General features: G+C 37.3%; 1 protein-coding gene across 1 annotated transcript in view; it reads right to left on the bottom strand.

The window, feature by feature from the left end:
• Positions 1-14,713: 14,713 nt before the first annotated feature.
• The window catches only part of LOC117343768 (methylmalonyl-CoA mutase, mitochondrial-like), a 42,019-nt gene continuing 39,093 nt past the window's right edge, over positions 14,714-17,639 (bottom strand). The window contains exons 16-17 of the mRNA XM_033906256.1: positions 16,564-16,652; positions 14,714-15,975 (exon numbers count right to left, since the gene is read on the bottom strand). Coding sequence (XP_033762147.1) covers positions 15,914-15,975; positions 16,564-16,652 — 151 coding nt within the window. The 3' untranslated portion in view covers positions 14,714-15,913. The remainder of the gene's footprint in view (positions 15,976-16,563; positions 16,653-17,639) is intronic.

The raw sequence follows: 17,639 nt of genomic DNA, 5'->3' as shown, positions 1-17,639 counted from the left end.
TATGGTGTAGCTTTCCTATTTGTCATTAGGTTCTAATAAAACAATAGAAAATCAGGGCAGATCAAACCAGGTATGTATAAGGAGATGTTACAGGTATAGACTGGTATGGATTAGGGGTATAACATAATATATCGGCACAAGATTATCTTTATTTGAAGTAGTACCCATTACAACCCACAAAATTACAAACCAATATCATTACTCAAGAAGATATAGGTCTAAAATTAATTCACGATATTCATTCAAGAAAACACTAAAATAAGGCGTCAGTGATACTATTCTGATGTTAACAGGAGTACTTCTTGTCATTTCATGAAACTTTGTCTCTTACGCATACTAATTAACATTAAATAACAACGCGGGAACTATAGTGTCTAGATTAGTTCCGGAAGTACTTCCGGTTTAGAAGGTTAGCTTGTGCAATCTCTCATACCCTAGGGGTTGACAGAGAAATCTCTCACGTCTGAAGCGGTAGGAGAATAGGTGAACTCTGGGAGAAAAGGAGATGTAACGGTAAAGACCATGTATGGTACGTGTACCTACAAAACAGACATGGACAAGGAGAAGATCACCCATAGCTGGATGTATAAGAAACACAAGATGACCCTCAACCCCGACAAATGTACACATATGTAGGTAGGTGTATGTAGGTGGGTGTATGTAGGTGGGTGTATGTGAGAGGTGCATGTAGGTAGGTGTATGTAGGTGGGTGTATGTAGGTAAGTATATGTAGGTGGGTGTATGTAGGTAGGTGTATGTAGGAAGGTTTATTTAGGTGGGTGTATGCTGTTGATATTCTATCTATTGTCAATTCTCGATAGTCGTGAACTATTTGTTTATCACAGTTTTGATGAGACCCAACTAGATAAAATCATAAACCATTTAAAATCCGGAATCTATCAATTGGAGCTTTGAGTAATGCATCAGTACATGTGCACCAGGATAACTCGAGAAAATCAATTTCTCTCTCAGTAATTGTGTTGTTTTAATGGTGCTTTCTCTATTTCAGCTTTCCATTTATTAGTACAACTTGCAGAAAAGTGTTTGTGCAATGTTTTATTTTAAACGTAATATCAATTTAATCTTATTAAAACTATTATTCTGGAAAGTACGGACATTTAAACGGAACAGTAATTCTAGCCTAATTATATTTAGTAAAACGAGTAAGAGAAAGAAAAGGAAAGGAAGGTACATGTAGACCTTGAAAGTAAGAGACTAAGACCAGGTGTTCAGGAAGAGCAAGCGTCAACATCAACAAAATATAAATCAAAGTAAATCCAAAATAATGTCAAATGTCCCTCGAAACAGGAACCAGGGGAGTGGTAATAACGCCATCGGGCATATTAACGACACCGGATACATCGGAATTCATATGGCAACAGTCAACAATTAAATCACATTGTTGTACATACAAGTTAAAACATCCCCATAGTATTCACCAACTTGAATCTATCACAACCCTGTGTTGATTGTTTCTGTTGCCCATGGGAAACATGATAATGATACGAAGACATTTGATATCGAATCAACAGGGGCATATAAATAACGACGGCTAGTAAAAACATCAAAGAATGATGAAATCATAACGTAAATCATAATTAAACTTAAAATTGATTAACGAGGGTAAAATTTGAACAAAAGATATATAACTGATTAGAGACTCATGAAAAAAACCACAAGGAGAATAATAACAGGTGTTCCAGAGAAATTAAATGTCTTCTGCGTCATCAACGACACACACCAACAAATCAAGATCAAATTCGGATGAAGTCACAATTCCAAATGAGAGTTAGGGTGGTGAAAAATTAATGGAACCAATATGCATTTCACCAACATCAAACAAGGCTGACTTCGAATCGCAGAAGGAAATATGATATTTGCAAACGTAAAAGAACATAGTACGTTGGGGATGCAGGGATGTTGCTATCAAGAAATGGAAAATTAACAATTCAACATAAAATTTACCACACTTATCATATAGCTTTGTTGTATGCTGTCCTTGTTGGTTAGTTGTAAGCAAAGATCGAGGTAAGTGGCTGATGTTGAAGAGTCTGGAGTGCCCTTACAACTAGGTTCTACCTGATCGACATCAGTAGAGATGATACTGCCTAGAAATAGTGAATACATTTGGAAACATTGAATAACGACTGGTTCTAGATAGTATTCCTTGATTTCAATATCTTGAGTCAATTATTTCCATCCAAGTCAATACATTGCATGTTATCTGTAAAATCAAGATGTCATCTATTCTTAAAGAATTCCCATGGCCATTAGTTCCCTTCTGGTGAAACCAGGATGACTCGAGGTTTTCTCTATGCCCGTCATGTACAAAACGCCAAAGTTTGTCAGAGTTCTGGAGGCTTCATCCCTAAAGAGATTTTGATTAAACTCCACACAATGACAAATGACCATTTTATCTCGGAAAGGATCGAGTCTCAGTGCTTTTGAGTCAAGGTAAAATTCACTTTTATTACTTTTAACGGAGCTGGTAGGGGATATTTCTTTAGCAGTACCCAGTTTGTTATATTTTAACATTCTCCACAAAACTCGAGAGAATATGTTGAAGTGTGGAAGGGGCATGGTAGCGTGCACTGTGGTGATTTCAAATGTTTTTTTCTATAGATTCAATGTTGAACAAGAGATGGCGTTCATGTGTTTTTTAACTAACGACTTTTATATAGTTTGTTCCTTCGACTCGTAGAAAAAGATACATGACTTCTAAATGTCAGCATGTTATTTACATTTTACATGTACTAAAGTAATTTGTTTATCATAATCTGCAAGTTACGTTTTTGTTCAAATACATGTTCTTAACGGTTTTTTGAAATCAAGACATTTCTTGAAAGTGTTGGTCTTTTGTATATCCACTTCCAGATTTGGACATCTCTTTTAACTTGTTTTTTTTCTGATCGTCTTATATGATCACTTTTGGCCCTTTGCATGGCAGACGACTCCTAGAAGAACCAGCTGTGTGGTGTACTTGAACTCACTTTGACTCTTTAATAGTGCTAATAACGTGTGGCTTTTGTACAATCTCTTTAAAGAAACAAGGGCGTTAAAGAAAAATTATGACCTTCTCAGCACTGAATGTATTTCTGGGTAACCTTAATTTGTCAATTTTTGTCCGAGAACATTTCTTAAGATATTACGACTTTTCATGTACTTAGACATATCAATACTTCTAATATAATTTAGAGAGCGAGACAGAATTGGTCAATATAGCATCATTAGGTTAAGTAATTTCATTTTGGAACGGAAGCAATGTTCCCTGTTGTAAAAGTACGCCAGGAGGGCTTCAAATAAGGGGAAATTAAAGCCGAGAGTGAGTGGCTGTTTACATGATTGCAATGTTTATGGATAATACTGCATAGCCATACTGAACTGATCAGGGGGTCAAACATCACACAAAATCTTTCAAGATGTCATAACAACGACTTGGCAGTACAGAAATAGTATTTGGTTACAGGTAGGAGCTCAGTACAGAGCTGTGGACGCTGTGACAGCGAGTGCCCAAGGGGAACACAACACATTAGCCAGTGACATCGATCAGGAACCGAGAAATTGAGGAGTCGCATCCCAATGACAGGGGTCAGTGGAGGGAGGCGGGGCCTGTGGTGATAGAATCGATACAATGTGGCCATAGATCTGAGTTAGTTAAGATAAATCGGAATTAGATTGATGAACTACGCAAGTATAAATCTTTACCTAGTACTGAATTGACCGCCTTTCTTTCCCACATCAGTTTCGTTGAAAATACTCCATTTAAAATGATTGATTTGGCAAAACTTTTATTATTGTAATGGTTCAAATATTTGACGGATTCGGACACGTGTCAGTGCTAGTTTGAAGAGATCTAGCTACGTGATATCCCGCACAGAAAAGTTTTCTTTTTGATAAATGAATGTACATTTCACTTAAAACTCATAACAATCTTATTTCCTCCGATTGTAAGCGCCAACTGTCTGCATTTTATGGGTTAAGTATTTTAACATAGTTTGTTATCAAAACCTTGGAAAGCATAGACGTCTGCGCACATGGGACGAAACAATGAGAGGAACTCCGATATATCGGTAACGTCCGAACGGTATTTAGGTCAGCAAGCATCTAACATGATGTATATTCGTTAGGTAGATGAAGTAATAAGCAAGAGGCATATAAGACCTGTACGTTTCTGAATTTGTCTGAAGTAAGAAAGATGCTATTGTTTCTTGATAATGATCGTAATATCATGATCATGAAAATGATCACGTAAATATGGATACAAACTACATTGCTTATTTCTTTTAGATAGGCATTAAATGATCAGGTCATTGTGGGTACAAACTGCATTTCTTATTTCCTAAATTTAGGTTTAGTTTGTTTAATGTCCTATTACGTAACAGCCAGGGTCATTTAAGGTCGTGCAAGGTTATGGAGGCGGAGGCAAGACGGAGAACGCGAAGAAAACCCACCGGTCTACGGTCAATACCAAGCAACTTCCCCACTCACTTGAGATTCGAACTCGCAAGCAAAAGATGGTTATTTCCTTTAGATATGCATGGGACCGCGTTAGCCGAGTGGTTAGATATCCCAACACTTTATCACTAGCCCTCAACTTCCTTTAGATAAACATAACATGATCACGTAATTGTGGATACAAACTACTAATTTTCTTTATATAGACATAAAGTGATCAGGTCATCGTGGTAACAAACTGTTAATTTCCTTTAGTTTCCTTTTGGTTTAGCTTGTTTTACATCCTACATGTATTAACAGCCAGGGTAATTTAAGGACTTGCCAGGTTTTAGAGGTGAATGAAAGCCAGAGTACACGAAGAAAACCTACCGGCCTACGGTCAATACCAGGCAACTGCCTCTACATTGCTTTACAAGAAGTCATGCGTCCCGGAAGAGTAAGCGTCCTCTGCTTCATCGACGACAACCGCCATACATTTCTAGGTCACGACGACATCCGCCATACATTTCTAGGTCACGACGACACCCGTCATACATTTCTAGGTTAGATAAGGATAAAGTCACATTCCTAACAGACATATTAATAAAGTTATAGTAAAATGTTTAAGATTGATCTGACCAACAAATATATCAATTTTATGTAGGACAGTTACTAGCAGAAAAAATCCTAACATCATACGATTTCCAAGTAATTAATCGGTAGAGTTGATTAGTCATATATATCACCAGTACGCGTGATAAATTGTCGTTTGATATATATATATATTTTAACAATAATAGGTGTTTCAGTATACAATTAAATGCATGCAGTCCGAGTGTAGGCAAGTCGACAAAAAATATATTGTATACTCATCTATGGTCGCAGCCCACACATAACCCACGCGCTATCTTCTGGTCATGTGCGATACCATTTGCATCCGCGTTTAATATAAAATAGCAATTGCATGTTAGAAACATAAATGTTCAAATATTTAGATACAACATTTTCACAAACACTAGTTACAACAGATTGGTTGGAATCGGTTTTGTTTATCGCCGAGGCTCGATACCCCAGGGTAGGGAGGAAGCTATAAATACACTTGTTTTGTCGAGTCCGATCAGCCGTGAGAGAAATATAATCAATCCGTGGTATGTGATGGACACTCGGAAATATCAGATTCCAGGCAGTACCTCGGCAAACAGCCAGAACCTGTTGTCTGGCTGGATCACAGATGTCATTCAGCGATCATTCAAGGCGATCACAAAAATAGGACAATATTTGCATTTATTTCTAAGTATGAATTATCCACTAATTCAAAACAATAGTAAACATTTCTAGTAATATGTACTACCAACAGAACGGTCAAGGAATAGAAATTCAATAATGATTATTTTTGACCTTTCCATTATGAACACTGAAACACCAATATGGAACTGTCCGCCTTATCATAGTTAAGACGGTGTCTTTAGCAATTTTTGGCGAGGGTATATGTAGAATAGAGGTATCCCCGAATAGTGATATTATCGCAGTTAATGAATTAAGTAATGTTTCCAGTATAAATAGAGTATTATCACGTTCTTTTCTTCCTTATACATGTATAATGACTTATAGAACGAAAACGTTAAATGACAGTCAAACGACTCCGATTAGACCAGAAATAAACTCCATAGCTTCTACAGAAAGTCCATTTTTTGTAATGCTTAGTTGATGATTTCACTCTTCATCGTTTGTTTTCTAGCTGTTTTTAAAGGACTGGTATGTTTTCCTATTTGATTTTGTGTATATTGAAGGACCGGTATGTTTTCCTATTTGGTTTTGTGTATATTGAAGACTTGTGTGTTTCCCTATTTGGTTTTGTGTATATTGAAGACTTGTGTGTTTCCCTATTTGGTTTTGTGTATATTGAAGGGCTGGTATGCTTTTCTATTTGGTTTTGTGTATATTGAAGACTTGTGTGTTTCCCTATTTGGTTTTGTTTATATTGAAGACTTGTATGTTTTCCATTTGGTTTTGTGTATATTGAAGGACCGGTATGTTTTCCTATTTGGTTTTGTGTATATTGAAGACTTGTGTGTTTCCCTATTTGGTTTTGTGTATATTGAAGGACCGGTATGTTTTCCTATTTGGTTTTGTGTATATTGAAGGGCCGGTATGTTTTTCTATTTGGTTTTGTGTATATTGACGACTTGTGTGTTTCCCTATTTGGTTTTGTGTATATTGATGACTGGTATATTTTCCTATTTGGTTTTGTGTATATTGAAGGACTGGTATGTTTCCCTATTTGGTTTTGTGTATATTGAAGGGCCGGTATGTTTTTCTATTTGGTTTTGTGTATATTGAAGGGCCGGTATGTTTTTCTATTTGGTTTTGTGTATATTGAAGGGCTGGTATGTTTTTCTATTTGGTTTTGTGTATATTGAAGGGCTGGTATGTTTTTCTATTTGGTTTTGTGTATATTGAAGGGCTGGTATGTTTTTCTATTTGGTTTTGTGTATATTGAAGGGCTGGTATGTTTTTCTATTTGGTTTTGTGTATATTGAAGGGCTGGTATGTTTTTCTATTTGGTTTTGTGTATATTGATGACTGGTATGTTTTTCTATTTGATGAAGACCGGTATGTTTTCCTATTTTGGTTTTGTGTATATTGATGACTGGTATATTTTCCTATTTGGTTTTGTGTATATTGATGACTGGTATATTTTCCTATTTGGTTTTGTGTATATTGATGACTGGTATATTTTCCTATTTGGTTTTGTGTATATTGATGACTGGTATATTTTCCTATTTGGTTTTGTGTATATTGAAGGGCTGGTATGTTTTCCTATTTGGTTTTGTGTATATTGAAGGGCTGGTATGTTTTCCTATTTGGTTTTGTGTATATTGAAGGGCTGGTATGTTTTCCTATTTGGTTTTGTGTATATTGAAGGACCGGTATGTTTTCCTATTTGGTTTTGTGTATATTGATGACTTGTGTGTTTCCCTATTTGGTTTTGTGTATATTGAAGGGCCAGTATGTTTTCCTATTTGATGAAGACCAGTATGTTTTTCTATTTGGTTTTGTGTATATTGAAGGGCCAGTATGTTTTCCTATTTGATGAAGACCGGTATGTTTTTCTATTTGGTTTTGTGTATATTGAAGGGCCGGTATGTTTTTCTATTTGGTTTTGTGTATATTGATGACTGGTATGTTTTTCTATTTGGTTTTGTGTATATTGATGACTGGTATATTTTCCTATTTTGGTTTTGTGTATATTGAGGGACTGATAGGTTTTCGTCTATTCGGTTTATGTCGGTACACGGCTAAATATCTATGAAGAATCTCTACGAGAACAAAGGGAAACAGACATTTCGCTTGGTCGGGGAACATTAAATAATATTCTGATGGATAATGACATCGGTATGCAATATTGTTTAAAATCCAATATCCAAAAACTGATCATAACAATTGAATTACGGGGTAAAAACTCCTACAGTTTTATATTTTAACATTTCATTAGACTGATTTCGATCAGCCTAACTGCGCTTATGGATTTCCGCAATGTTTGGCTTTTAGCATCACTGAAGAGTCCAAGAAAGACGGAACAGCTGTATGATGTCCCTAACATCACTGAAGAGTCCTAAAAAGACGGGACAGCTGTATGATGACGCTAGGGGCCGCGGTGGCCGAGTGGTTAAGGTGTCCCGACACTTTAACACTAGCCCTCCACCTCTGGGTTGCGAGTTCGAAACCTACGTGGGGCAGGTGCTGACCGTAGGCCGGTGGTTTTTCTCCGGGTACACCGGCTTTCCTCCACCTCCAAAACCTGGCACGTCCTTCAATTGTCGATACGTGCAAGTTGCTGTACTTTAACCCTCTGACACTACATCACTGTTAATTGGGATCAAATACAACTAGCACTACGACAGCAATGACAAAGTCTGACCTATAGACCTGGTTAAATGTGTTTATATACTAGTTTTTATGTGTTATCATGTACCAAATATAGCATTATGATACATTTAAGGGAACGTTGATAAGCGCAAACCAAATTCACTTTTCAGTATTAAAATTGCAATTTAACATTTTTTGAAACGTAAAATTTTAATTCCTACTCGATTTTAACTAGACCAAAGATTAATTCTTGAAATATTGAAATTTGTTGGTAAAGTACCATCTTTAAATCGATGTTTAAAAGGATACAATGATACTCTCTGAGGTTTCATAGATCATTTCTCCTTAACGACCATTTAAACTAAAGGGAAAATCTAATTTGTTGCTCGACACTGCCACAGGGGACTGCACGCGTCCTCGTGACCTGCTGATATGGTTCACCTTGACTGTTAAATACTGAAAGTGCAGTGTGAACGTGTGAAACCAATTACCCTAACAATCAGCTTGTAATAAATAAGGGGAGATAATAACAATAACAACTCGCGTGTAATGCACGTGGACAGGGACAGCACAAAGGTAATCAAAGTGTACAAATCGCCGGCGATACCTTTAATAACGGATTATAAGCTACTTTGGAATCTCAAAGGTGTGATCATTGTTGGACATTTATTGCAGGGAGAGTGACAATGTAACATCACGGAATGTAAAGAACGAGTCTATAGGGACACATATAAAACTGGCGGAGATAAAGTGATTGTATTGCACATGTACAACATTGTAGTATATAGATTATATCACAGAGGAACCAGTCAGGTTTACTCAGTACAATCTGATAACGAATAAAAATCTTTGTAAACAAGAATCAAATAGATATTACACAGCAATTGGTTGCCGTTGACCAATCAAATGCTGTGTTGCATCTTGAATAAATTTGAATAATGAGCTAGCTAATGAGAGTAAACAAATAAGCGAAAATAAACAATAGTCACAGAATGTTTTACGTTTCTAATATAACGTGCATGACGGTGAAGACAGTGATCATCCTATTCGACAAAAGCAGAAAAAAATGATAGGCGATGAAAATAGATACACAAGCACGTCGGCTAAAATATAACGTCATAATGATAAACAACATCAATTCTTGTTAAGGTGGGCAATAAAAATAATCACCAATATTCATCCCTACGAAGAAATAAAAGTCCATAAAAAGAAAATCTCTATTAAGGGAGATACCATAGCGATTAATAAAGGTTAATATAATTCCGGTATTATCCGCTGTATGTCCGTCTACGACACGTATGTTACAATGTACCTATACAGGAACAGGATGTCACATCGGGCAATCAAGACCTTCTCCATTTCGGAATGGGGTAATCACGTCAAAACTATAAACCGATACAATGCACGGGATATCTGTGGACTTTTATATTCAGAAGCAATATAATGCTAAGTTGGAAAATGCTGTCCGATCTCTCAAATAATTCTCCGACTGGCATCAAATCTTTGAGCAATTTACAAAATTAATGCAATATTTTTAATCTGCAAATATCGCTTAATGATACATGACTATGGTATGACCGACGCATTTGTGGTTTGGCTGGGAAATATAATTGCTTTAAATAAATATATAAACGGTAAAATTACATAAATGGCTACATATCATAAAGCCAACACAGGAACTCAATATCGGGACAAAACCGATCCTGTTAGCGGTACCTACACAACAGGTGGCGAAAACGTGCTCCATTCAGGTACGCGGTGTCTGCTCATCAAGTGACGAAAACATGTCCAGGGTAAGTAAGCGGCGCGCGAACGGTGTCTGCACCACAAATGGCGAAAACATGTCCCTGGTAAGTAAGTTGCGCGGTGTGGTGACTGCACCACAAAACGACAAAAATATGTTCCGGTTAAGTAAATTGCGTGGTGTGGTGTATGCACCACAAATGACAAAAATATGTTCCGGTTAAGTGGTATGGTGTGCTGTTGGGGTATTTGCACCACAAGTGACGAAAACATATTCCGGTTAAGTGGTATGGTGTGATGTGGTGTCTGCACCACAAGTGACGAACCTATGTTCCGGTTAAATGATATTGTGTGGTGTCTGCACAACAAATGACGGAACATGTTCCGGTTAAGTGATATGGTGCTGTGTCTGCACCACTAGTGGAATTCCGCTAAATCTATATGATATCAGTTCTAGGTCACGAATGATGACGTCTTAACTGACACGACTTCTATTGACTTAGCATTAGTATTTATACGGTAATGACGGTCCATTCCTTGACAAAGAGTTATCAATACAATAGGTATTCAGTATGGCCACCACCATACAAACCGGACGTTTTAATGAATGTCATCTACGGATTAGATAACGATTTCTGAGTTATTTATAGACATTTTTAATCTTGTCACTAATCCTCCTCTTGCTTATGATTAATACAAACACATCAATGATTTTAATTCTATTGTATCCGATTTATTTACTAGTTCTTTATGACATGTTTTCTGATACAAACACGTGTCGGATGTCGGATTGCTCCTTTAGCGCTGCCTAGCAACACATGAAATTAACCAATCAGCAGGAGACGACCGACTTCCGGAACACTTGGCATTATTCTCATGGTATCGTTCCAATGGACTGCACGCAAATAAGTCCTGTTGTTCAAAGCTTGCCTTTGCTTTTGGATTAGAATTACGAATTTTGAATTAAAACTAATTTACGTGAGTTTCTTTTAACTTCTTCTTATTACTTGACCTTTTTGATATCTATTGTTTTATCCAATGGATTAGGTACCCTGGTTTCCAATTCGCAACGTCAGTACATGAAACTGGTAGAGGTGAGAGGCGTCCTCGATAAAGTATTAAACGCTTGACATTCCGCAACACATTGTCTTATGTTCCTTGTGCGATTTTAAAGGTCACAATGTAATTTTATTCGTACTTTTCCTCATTTCATCCTTTTGAGTTACGTACTCTTGGAAGTATACATATATATGTTTAGATCTCCTTATTGCTCCCATTTTACGTATTCTTAGTGAAACGATATCATGAACACATCTTATACACGTTATACTATAGGCATACTGTAATGTGAAAGAAATGTCACAGAATAAGTTTTAAGCCCGATACCAAATAAAAGTAGGAAAGATGAAACTAAAATACTTATTCCTGAGTGTGTTGAGTTCTGCAAAGGATGGACACATTTTTCGTTAATACAAAAACCCTAGAACACATTTCCTTCTGAGTTGATCGTATAGTGTCTGTAGATAACTCGCACATTTTCAGCTAATTCGTCCGGTGATTTTCAATGATTTATCATAATTTGTCAACGATAACGGATTTTGTGTGGAGTATGTCGTAAAAGTGTGTTTAAGAAGTTATTGGTTGAGCGTACATAATCCTGTTATACTCTGCGATTCCCTGGAAAAACAAATCACCAGTATACTGTTAGTTTGTTCGAGGTCCGTTACTTACAGTGAATTTATCATAGCCATTTTTTAATCATGACAATTAACAAAAGACCCAGAGGGATCTTGGCGCCCACCATCAAATACTCTTGATTGGATCTATGTAAGACTCGTATTTTCTCTACTTTTTCTCTTTTTTCTCCTCATAGTTTGGAAACGGAGGAATGAACATCAGAATTCTGAGAAAGATGAATCAAGAACTTTCTATGAAATAGCGATGATAAACTACCAATAATATCCAACATATCTATATCAGCTATCCTTATATTAGATTTGTCAAAATCCAAGATGGCCGCCTGTCGACCATTTTGTCTTCCCGAGCACACTCATAATTGACTCAACACTCGGGATGAAGTTGAACTTGTGAGGTTTGAGAAATATCCTCCCAGTACATGTAAAAAAACAAGAGGCCCATGGGGCCTGTATCGCTCACCTGGTTGGATTTGACCAAATGTCAAAATAATGTTCATGTTCAATTCCTTTTGTTAACCTCAAACAATGCTATTTATGGTTATAGCGTGGGGATCCCAACTGCTTTAAAGAAATAATGAAGTCCAGACTCTCTGAGTTTACAACATGCATTTATAACTTTATGACTAGTAGTGATTTAAAGAAATTACCTCTATTTCCCATATGGGGCCCCACCCCTTCCCCTTCCCCCAAGATTGCTTCTGACTAAATTGGGTTCAAATCCATTCATAACTTAATGACAAGTAGTGATTTGAAGGAATTACCTCTATTTCCCCATTAGGCCCCGCCCCTTTGGCCCCTTGGGGGTCAGAGTCACCATTTATGCAAAATCTATTCCCCTTCCCCAAAGGATGTTTCTGACCAAATTGGGTTCAAATCCATTCATAACTTTATGACTAGTAGCGATTTAAAGGAATTGCCTCAATTTCCCCTATTGGGCCCCGCCCCTCAGGCCCCTTGGGGGTCAGAGTCACCATTTATGCAAAATCTGTTCCCCTTCCCCCAAGAATGTTTCTGACCAAATTGGGTTCAAATCCATTCATAACTTTATGACTAGTAGCGATTTGAAGGAATTACCTCTATTTCCCCATTAGGCCCCGCCCCTTTGGCCCCTTGGGGGTCAGAGTCACCATTTATGCAAAATCTGTTCCCCTTCCCCCAAGATTGCTTCTGACTAAATTGGGTTCAAATCCATTCATAACTTAATGACAAGTAGCGATTTGAAGGAATTACCTCTATTTCCCCATTAGGCCCCGCCCCTTTGGCCCCTTGGGGGTCAGAGTCACCATTTATGCAAAATCTATTCCCCTTCCCCAAAGGATGTCTCTGACCAAATTGGGTTCAAATCCATTCATAACTTTATGACTAGTAGCGATTTAAAGGAATTGCCTCAATTTCCCCTATTGGGCCCCGCCCCTCAGGCCCCTTGGGGGTCAGAGTCACCATTTATGCAAAATCTGTTCCCCTTCCCCAAGAATGTTTCTGACCAAATTGGGTTCAAATCCATTCATAACTTTATGACTAGTAGCGATTTGAAGGAATTACCTCTATTTCCCCATTAGGCCCCGCCCCTTTGGCCCCTTGGGGGTCAGAGTCACCATTTATGCAAAATCTGTTCCCCTTCCCTGAAGGATGTTTTTGACCAAATTGGGTTCAAATCCATTCATAACTTTATGACTAGTAGCGATTTGAAGGAATTACCTCTATTTCCCCATTAGGCCCCGCCCCTTTGGCCCCTTGGGGGTCAGAGTCACCATTTATGCAAAATCTGTTCCCCTTCCCCAAAGGATGTTTCTGACCAAATTGGGTTCAAATCCATTCATAACTTTATGACTAGTAGCGATTTAAAGGAATTGCCTCAATTTCCCCTATTGGGCCCTGCCCCTCAGGCCCCTTGGGGGTCAGAGTCACCATTTATGCAAAATCTGATCCCCTTCCCAGAAGGATGTTTCTGACCAAATTGGGTTCAAATCCATTCATAACTTTATGACTAGTAGCGATTTGAAGGAATTACCTCTATTTCCCCATTAGGCCCCGCCCCTTTGGCCCCTTGGGGGTCAGAGTAACCATTTATGCAAAATCTGTTCCCCTTTCCCAAAGGATGTTTCTGACCAAATCGGGTTCAAATCCATTCATAACTTTATGACAAGTAGCGATTTGAAGGAATTACCTCTATTTCCCCATTAGGCCCCGCCCCTTTGGCCCCTTGGGGGTCAGAGTCACCATTTATGCAAAATCTGTTCCCCTTCCCCAAAGGATGTTTCTGACCAAATTGGGTTCAAATCCATTCATAACTTTATGACTAGTAGCGATTTAAAGGGATTGCCTCAATTTCCCCTATTGGGCCCCGCCCCTCAGGCCCCTTGGGGGTCAGAGTCACCATTTATGCAAAATCTGATCCCCTTCTGCCAAGGATGTTTCTGACCAAACTTGGTCAAAATCCAATAAGAACTTTATGACTAGTAGCGATTTGAAGCAAATGTTGACGGACGGACGACGGACGACGGACGCCGGACGCCGGACGCCGGACGACGGACGACGGACGCTGCACCATGGCATAAGCTCACCGGACCTTCGGTCCAGGTGAGCTAATAACGATAACATAATTGAATTGTCAAAATCCAAGATGGCAACTGTCGGCCATTCTGTTTTCTCGAACACATTACAAATTGAAAAAGTACATGTAACTACCAACCAGTGGAACCTACAAAAAAATTGAGAAAATGTTCCTTTGCTTTTCAAGAAATAGTGATTTAATGGCGTACGGCGGAAGAAGACCGATTTGAATAGCCCACTATCTGATAATGGTGAGTTAAAGCGCTGATTATCAACATTGTCCCATCAACATTGCTTGCTCAAATCTTTAAGATATGCTCCCATTAAATACAATGCTTTCCCACCCAATACTAAAAGTTATGGAATGAAACCAGGTCATAGTATAATTGTATTTTACACAGAACATACCAAAAATATCACATGTATAAAATAGTTTACTTTAAATCACATCAACGCAAAATCGATAGATAATTACAATCACAGAACTTTATCATTCAAAAACATGCTCGCTATGCACCTCTCTCATGCGCCTGTGTTTGGGTTTAAGAGATCGTAGGAAGTGTAGTATCAGAACCAAGCGTACCAATAAAATAAGTAATACTCGTATGTATAAAGGGAATTATCACAGATCAGTTGTTCATTAACACCTCCAAGGCATGTAGTATTCATATAATAAAAGATAACTGAAAACAGCTTTTCGTTTCCAATCTATCAATATAAAAAGAAATTTTGGGGAAAATCTATTTCGCGAGACGTATGCAATTGTTTTTGTTTTATTCGGGTATGATGTCAGTGTGTTACAACTGAAGTAAAATCTGACTGAATATCACCTAATATGGAGCCAGAGACAAAAGATATATATATTCTATTAAAGTGGATACAATTTATAAGCGGTCTCCCATCGAATGTAAGAAATCAGTATGGCGACATTGAAGACCTGTATACATTCTTTGAAATACAATAAACTGCAATCATTTTGTTTCCGCTCATAGAAAAATGACAAACATAATTGTAACTGATCTAGATGACTCATGTCTGGTACGGCTGTCATTATCATCAGATACCTTAAATGAGTTTTATACAGTTTTGCCTTTCTCAAAAGGATACATTTGTTAAGAATGTACTAATCTTGTAAATACAAATATTTCGACAATCGAATTCTTGCATCGCGCATGAATAACACTAAGTGAGGTGGTTTGTTATTATGTCAGTATTCTCCGTATTGTTTTTATATTTTCTCAAAACCGAGAATATCCATTGTCCTCAAAATTATCTTACAACATGACATTTGGTTAACACTCTATCTACAAATAGTAGTATCCTTGGGGGAAACTACAAAATGCTTGCACTATATCAAAGTTAAATATGAAAAATAAAACGGAGTATTATGTGTTTTCACAGAACAAGTTCATCAACTCGGCCCCAAATGGTATACATGTACCACAATCTCATTTCGTTTGTTAAATATGGTAAAATTTTCCTTCACTGTTACTTTGGCAAATTTTCTCACCAACACCAGGCAAACTTAAAAATTCCCTCATTCACACGATATCTACAATTGATTCATAGTCTTCAGGTCACACAACTAATAATACACTCTCTCATCTCATAAATGTTCAATTCATTATTTTCTCCAATTCATCAACGATCTTCTCAGCAGCGTCAGGGATTCTCGTTCCTATGACAACATAAAATGAAGACAGTTAGTGTTTCATCTTAACAAAGAGTATGCGCTTTGTAAATAATGTCATCGGGATCTAGTAACCCGTTTAGGAAAATCTCCATACCAACAAAGAAGAATTTGTTATATTATCTCGCTAAGGTGGCAGATGACACAAATCATTTGAATGAAGTTAGAAATGAATTATATCGTAGAAACAGGCAGCAGTAGTCATCCATGGAAAATCCAGTGGAAAAGGCAATTTGGCTTGCATTAAACAAATGAACGCACAATGAAGATTGATGATGCAAATTAAGCAACTGGAGGTCTGACATATATATCCTTGAGATGAGCGTTATGAGCTGAATATATATAATGCATGTAAACAATGAAGACTTTTGTTGGCGTAAGAAGTGATGAATGGGCAGATTTTCAACGCAATTCAAGCCATTTATTTCAGAAGCACGTGCAATGTTATTATTATCGATTTGGATAACTTCTCAAAAAGCCTACCAGCTACATAAATCTTCCTCTTCACAATTCCCCTAAAGCTTTAGACATACCATTCTGTTCAAATGTCGGTAATGTCCAATTTTTATTACATACCTGGTCCAAATATTTGTGCGACACCAGCATTGAAGAGGAATTCGTAGTCCTGTGGAGGAATGACTCCGCCAGCAATTACCAAAATATCCCTGTAACATCAATGACGTGTGACAAAAGGTTCATTGCTTGTTACTTACAATGTGTTACATGTGATATTTGTAATACTTTCTTATCATACTTTAAGATGATGTTGCGTGATTCTTAAAATTTTGATAAGGCCAAAGTTGGGGTACACATCTTTGCGGGTTTCTGAAAATTTTGATATGGCCAAACTGGAGTACAAATTGTTGCGTGATTCTGAATACTTTAATATTGCCAAATAGGGGTACACATCGTTGAATAGTTTGAAACAAAGTCTACCATAGAAAATATTTTTCATTTTTGTACAAAACATTAATGAACCAGACGTATTTGTCCTTGTACAGGAAGTTCTTAAATCAGGAACATTGATGACATCAATAGGGTTGAGGTAACAGTGGATGTAAAGATTCACTAAACGTTGTCAACCAATAGGTTAACAAACAAGGAAAACATTACAGAATATGATTGTGAAAATAAATAATGTCACAATGTTTAAATGATTAATTAAAGCCAAAAATTATGGGGAAAGTTTGTCTGAAACATTCAAGATGAGATTCTTTATTCTAGTACTGAGATATTTTATTAACTCTCCATTTACATCCAACTTGAAAATATGTTTGGACGGTTTTTTAAACTGAGGTTTGGAGTGTTTCATGAGGAATGTTTTGCAGTCGAAATTGAGTCATATAGTTCAGAATAACCTTTTCTTAGTGGTTTCGAGTCATTTATTCTATCAAAGAATAAAGTATTTCAAGTCGTTTATGTACGATCTGTCAAAAACGAAAGTGAAAAAAACATACAATTATAATCGCAAATCCATTCTCAGATGTATTCACAATTTAATGATAAATATGAAACTTTATCTTCACTTTCCCGACTGTCAGTCAGATTTAGAGCCGCCGTAAACCTGACGCCAGATTACCTAGCAGACAATTAGCTTGGCTCAAAATACATGTTCAGTATTCAGACCATTCCCAATAGGTTGGCTAGGAAGC

Source organism: Pecten maximus, chromosome 15, assembly GCF_902652985.1.
Source record: "Pecten maximus chromosome 15, xPecMax1.1, whole genome shotgun sequence".
Taxonomy (NCBI): Eukaryota; Metazoa; Mollusca; class Bivalvia; order Pectinida; family Pectinidae; genus Pecten; species Pecten maximus.
The sequence above is the reverse complement of the archived record's forward strand: the minus strand, read 5'-3'. Positions and strand labels throughout refer to the sequence as shown.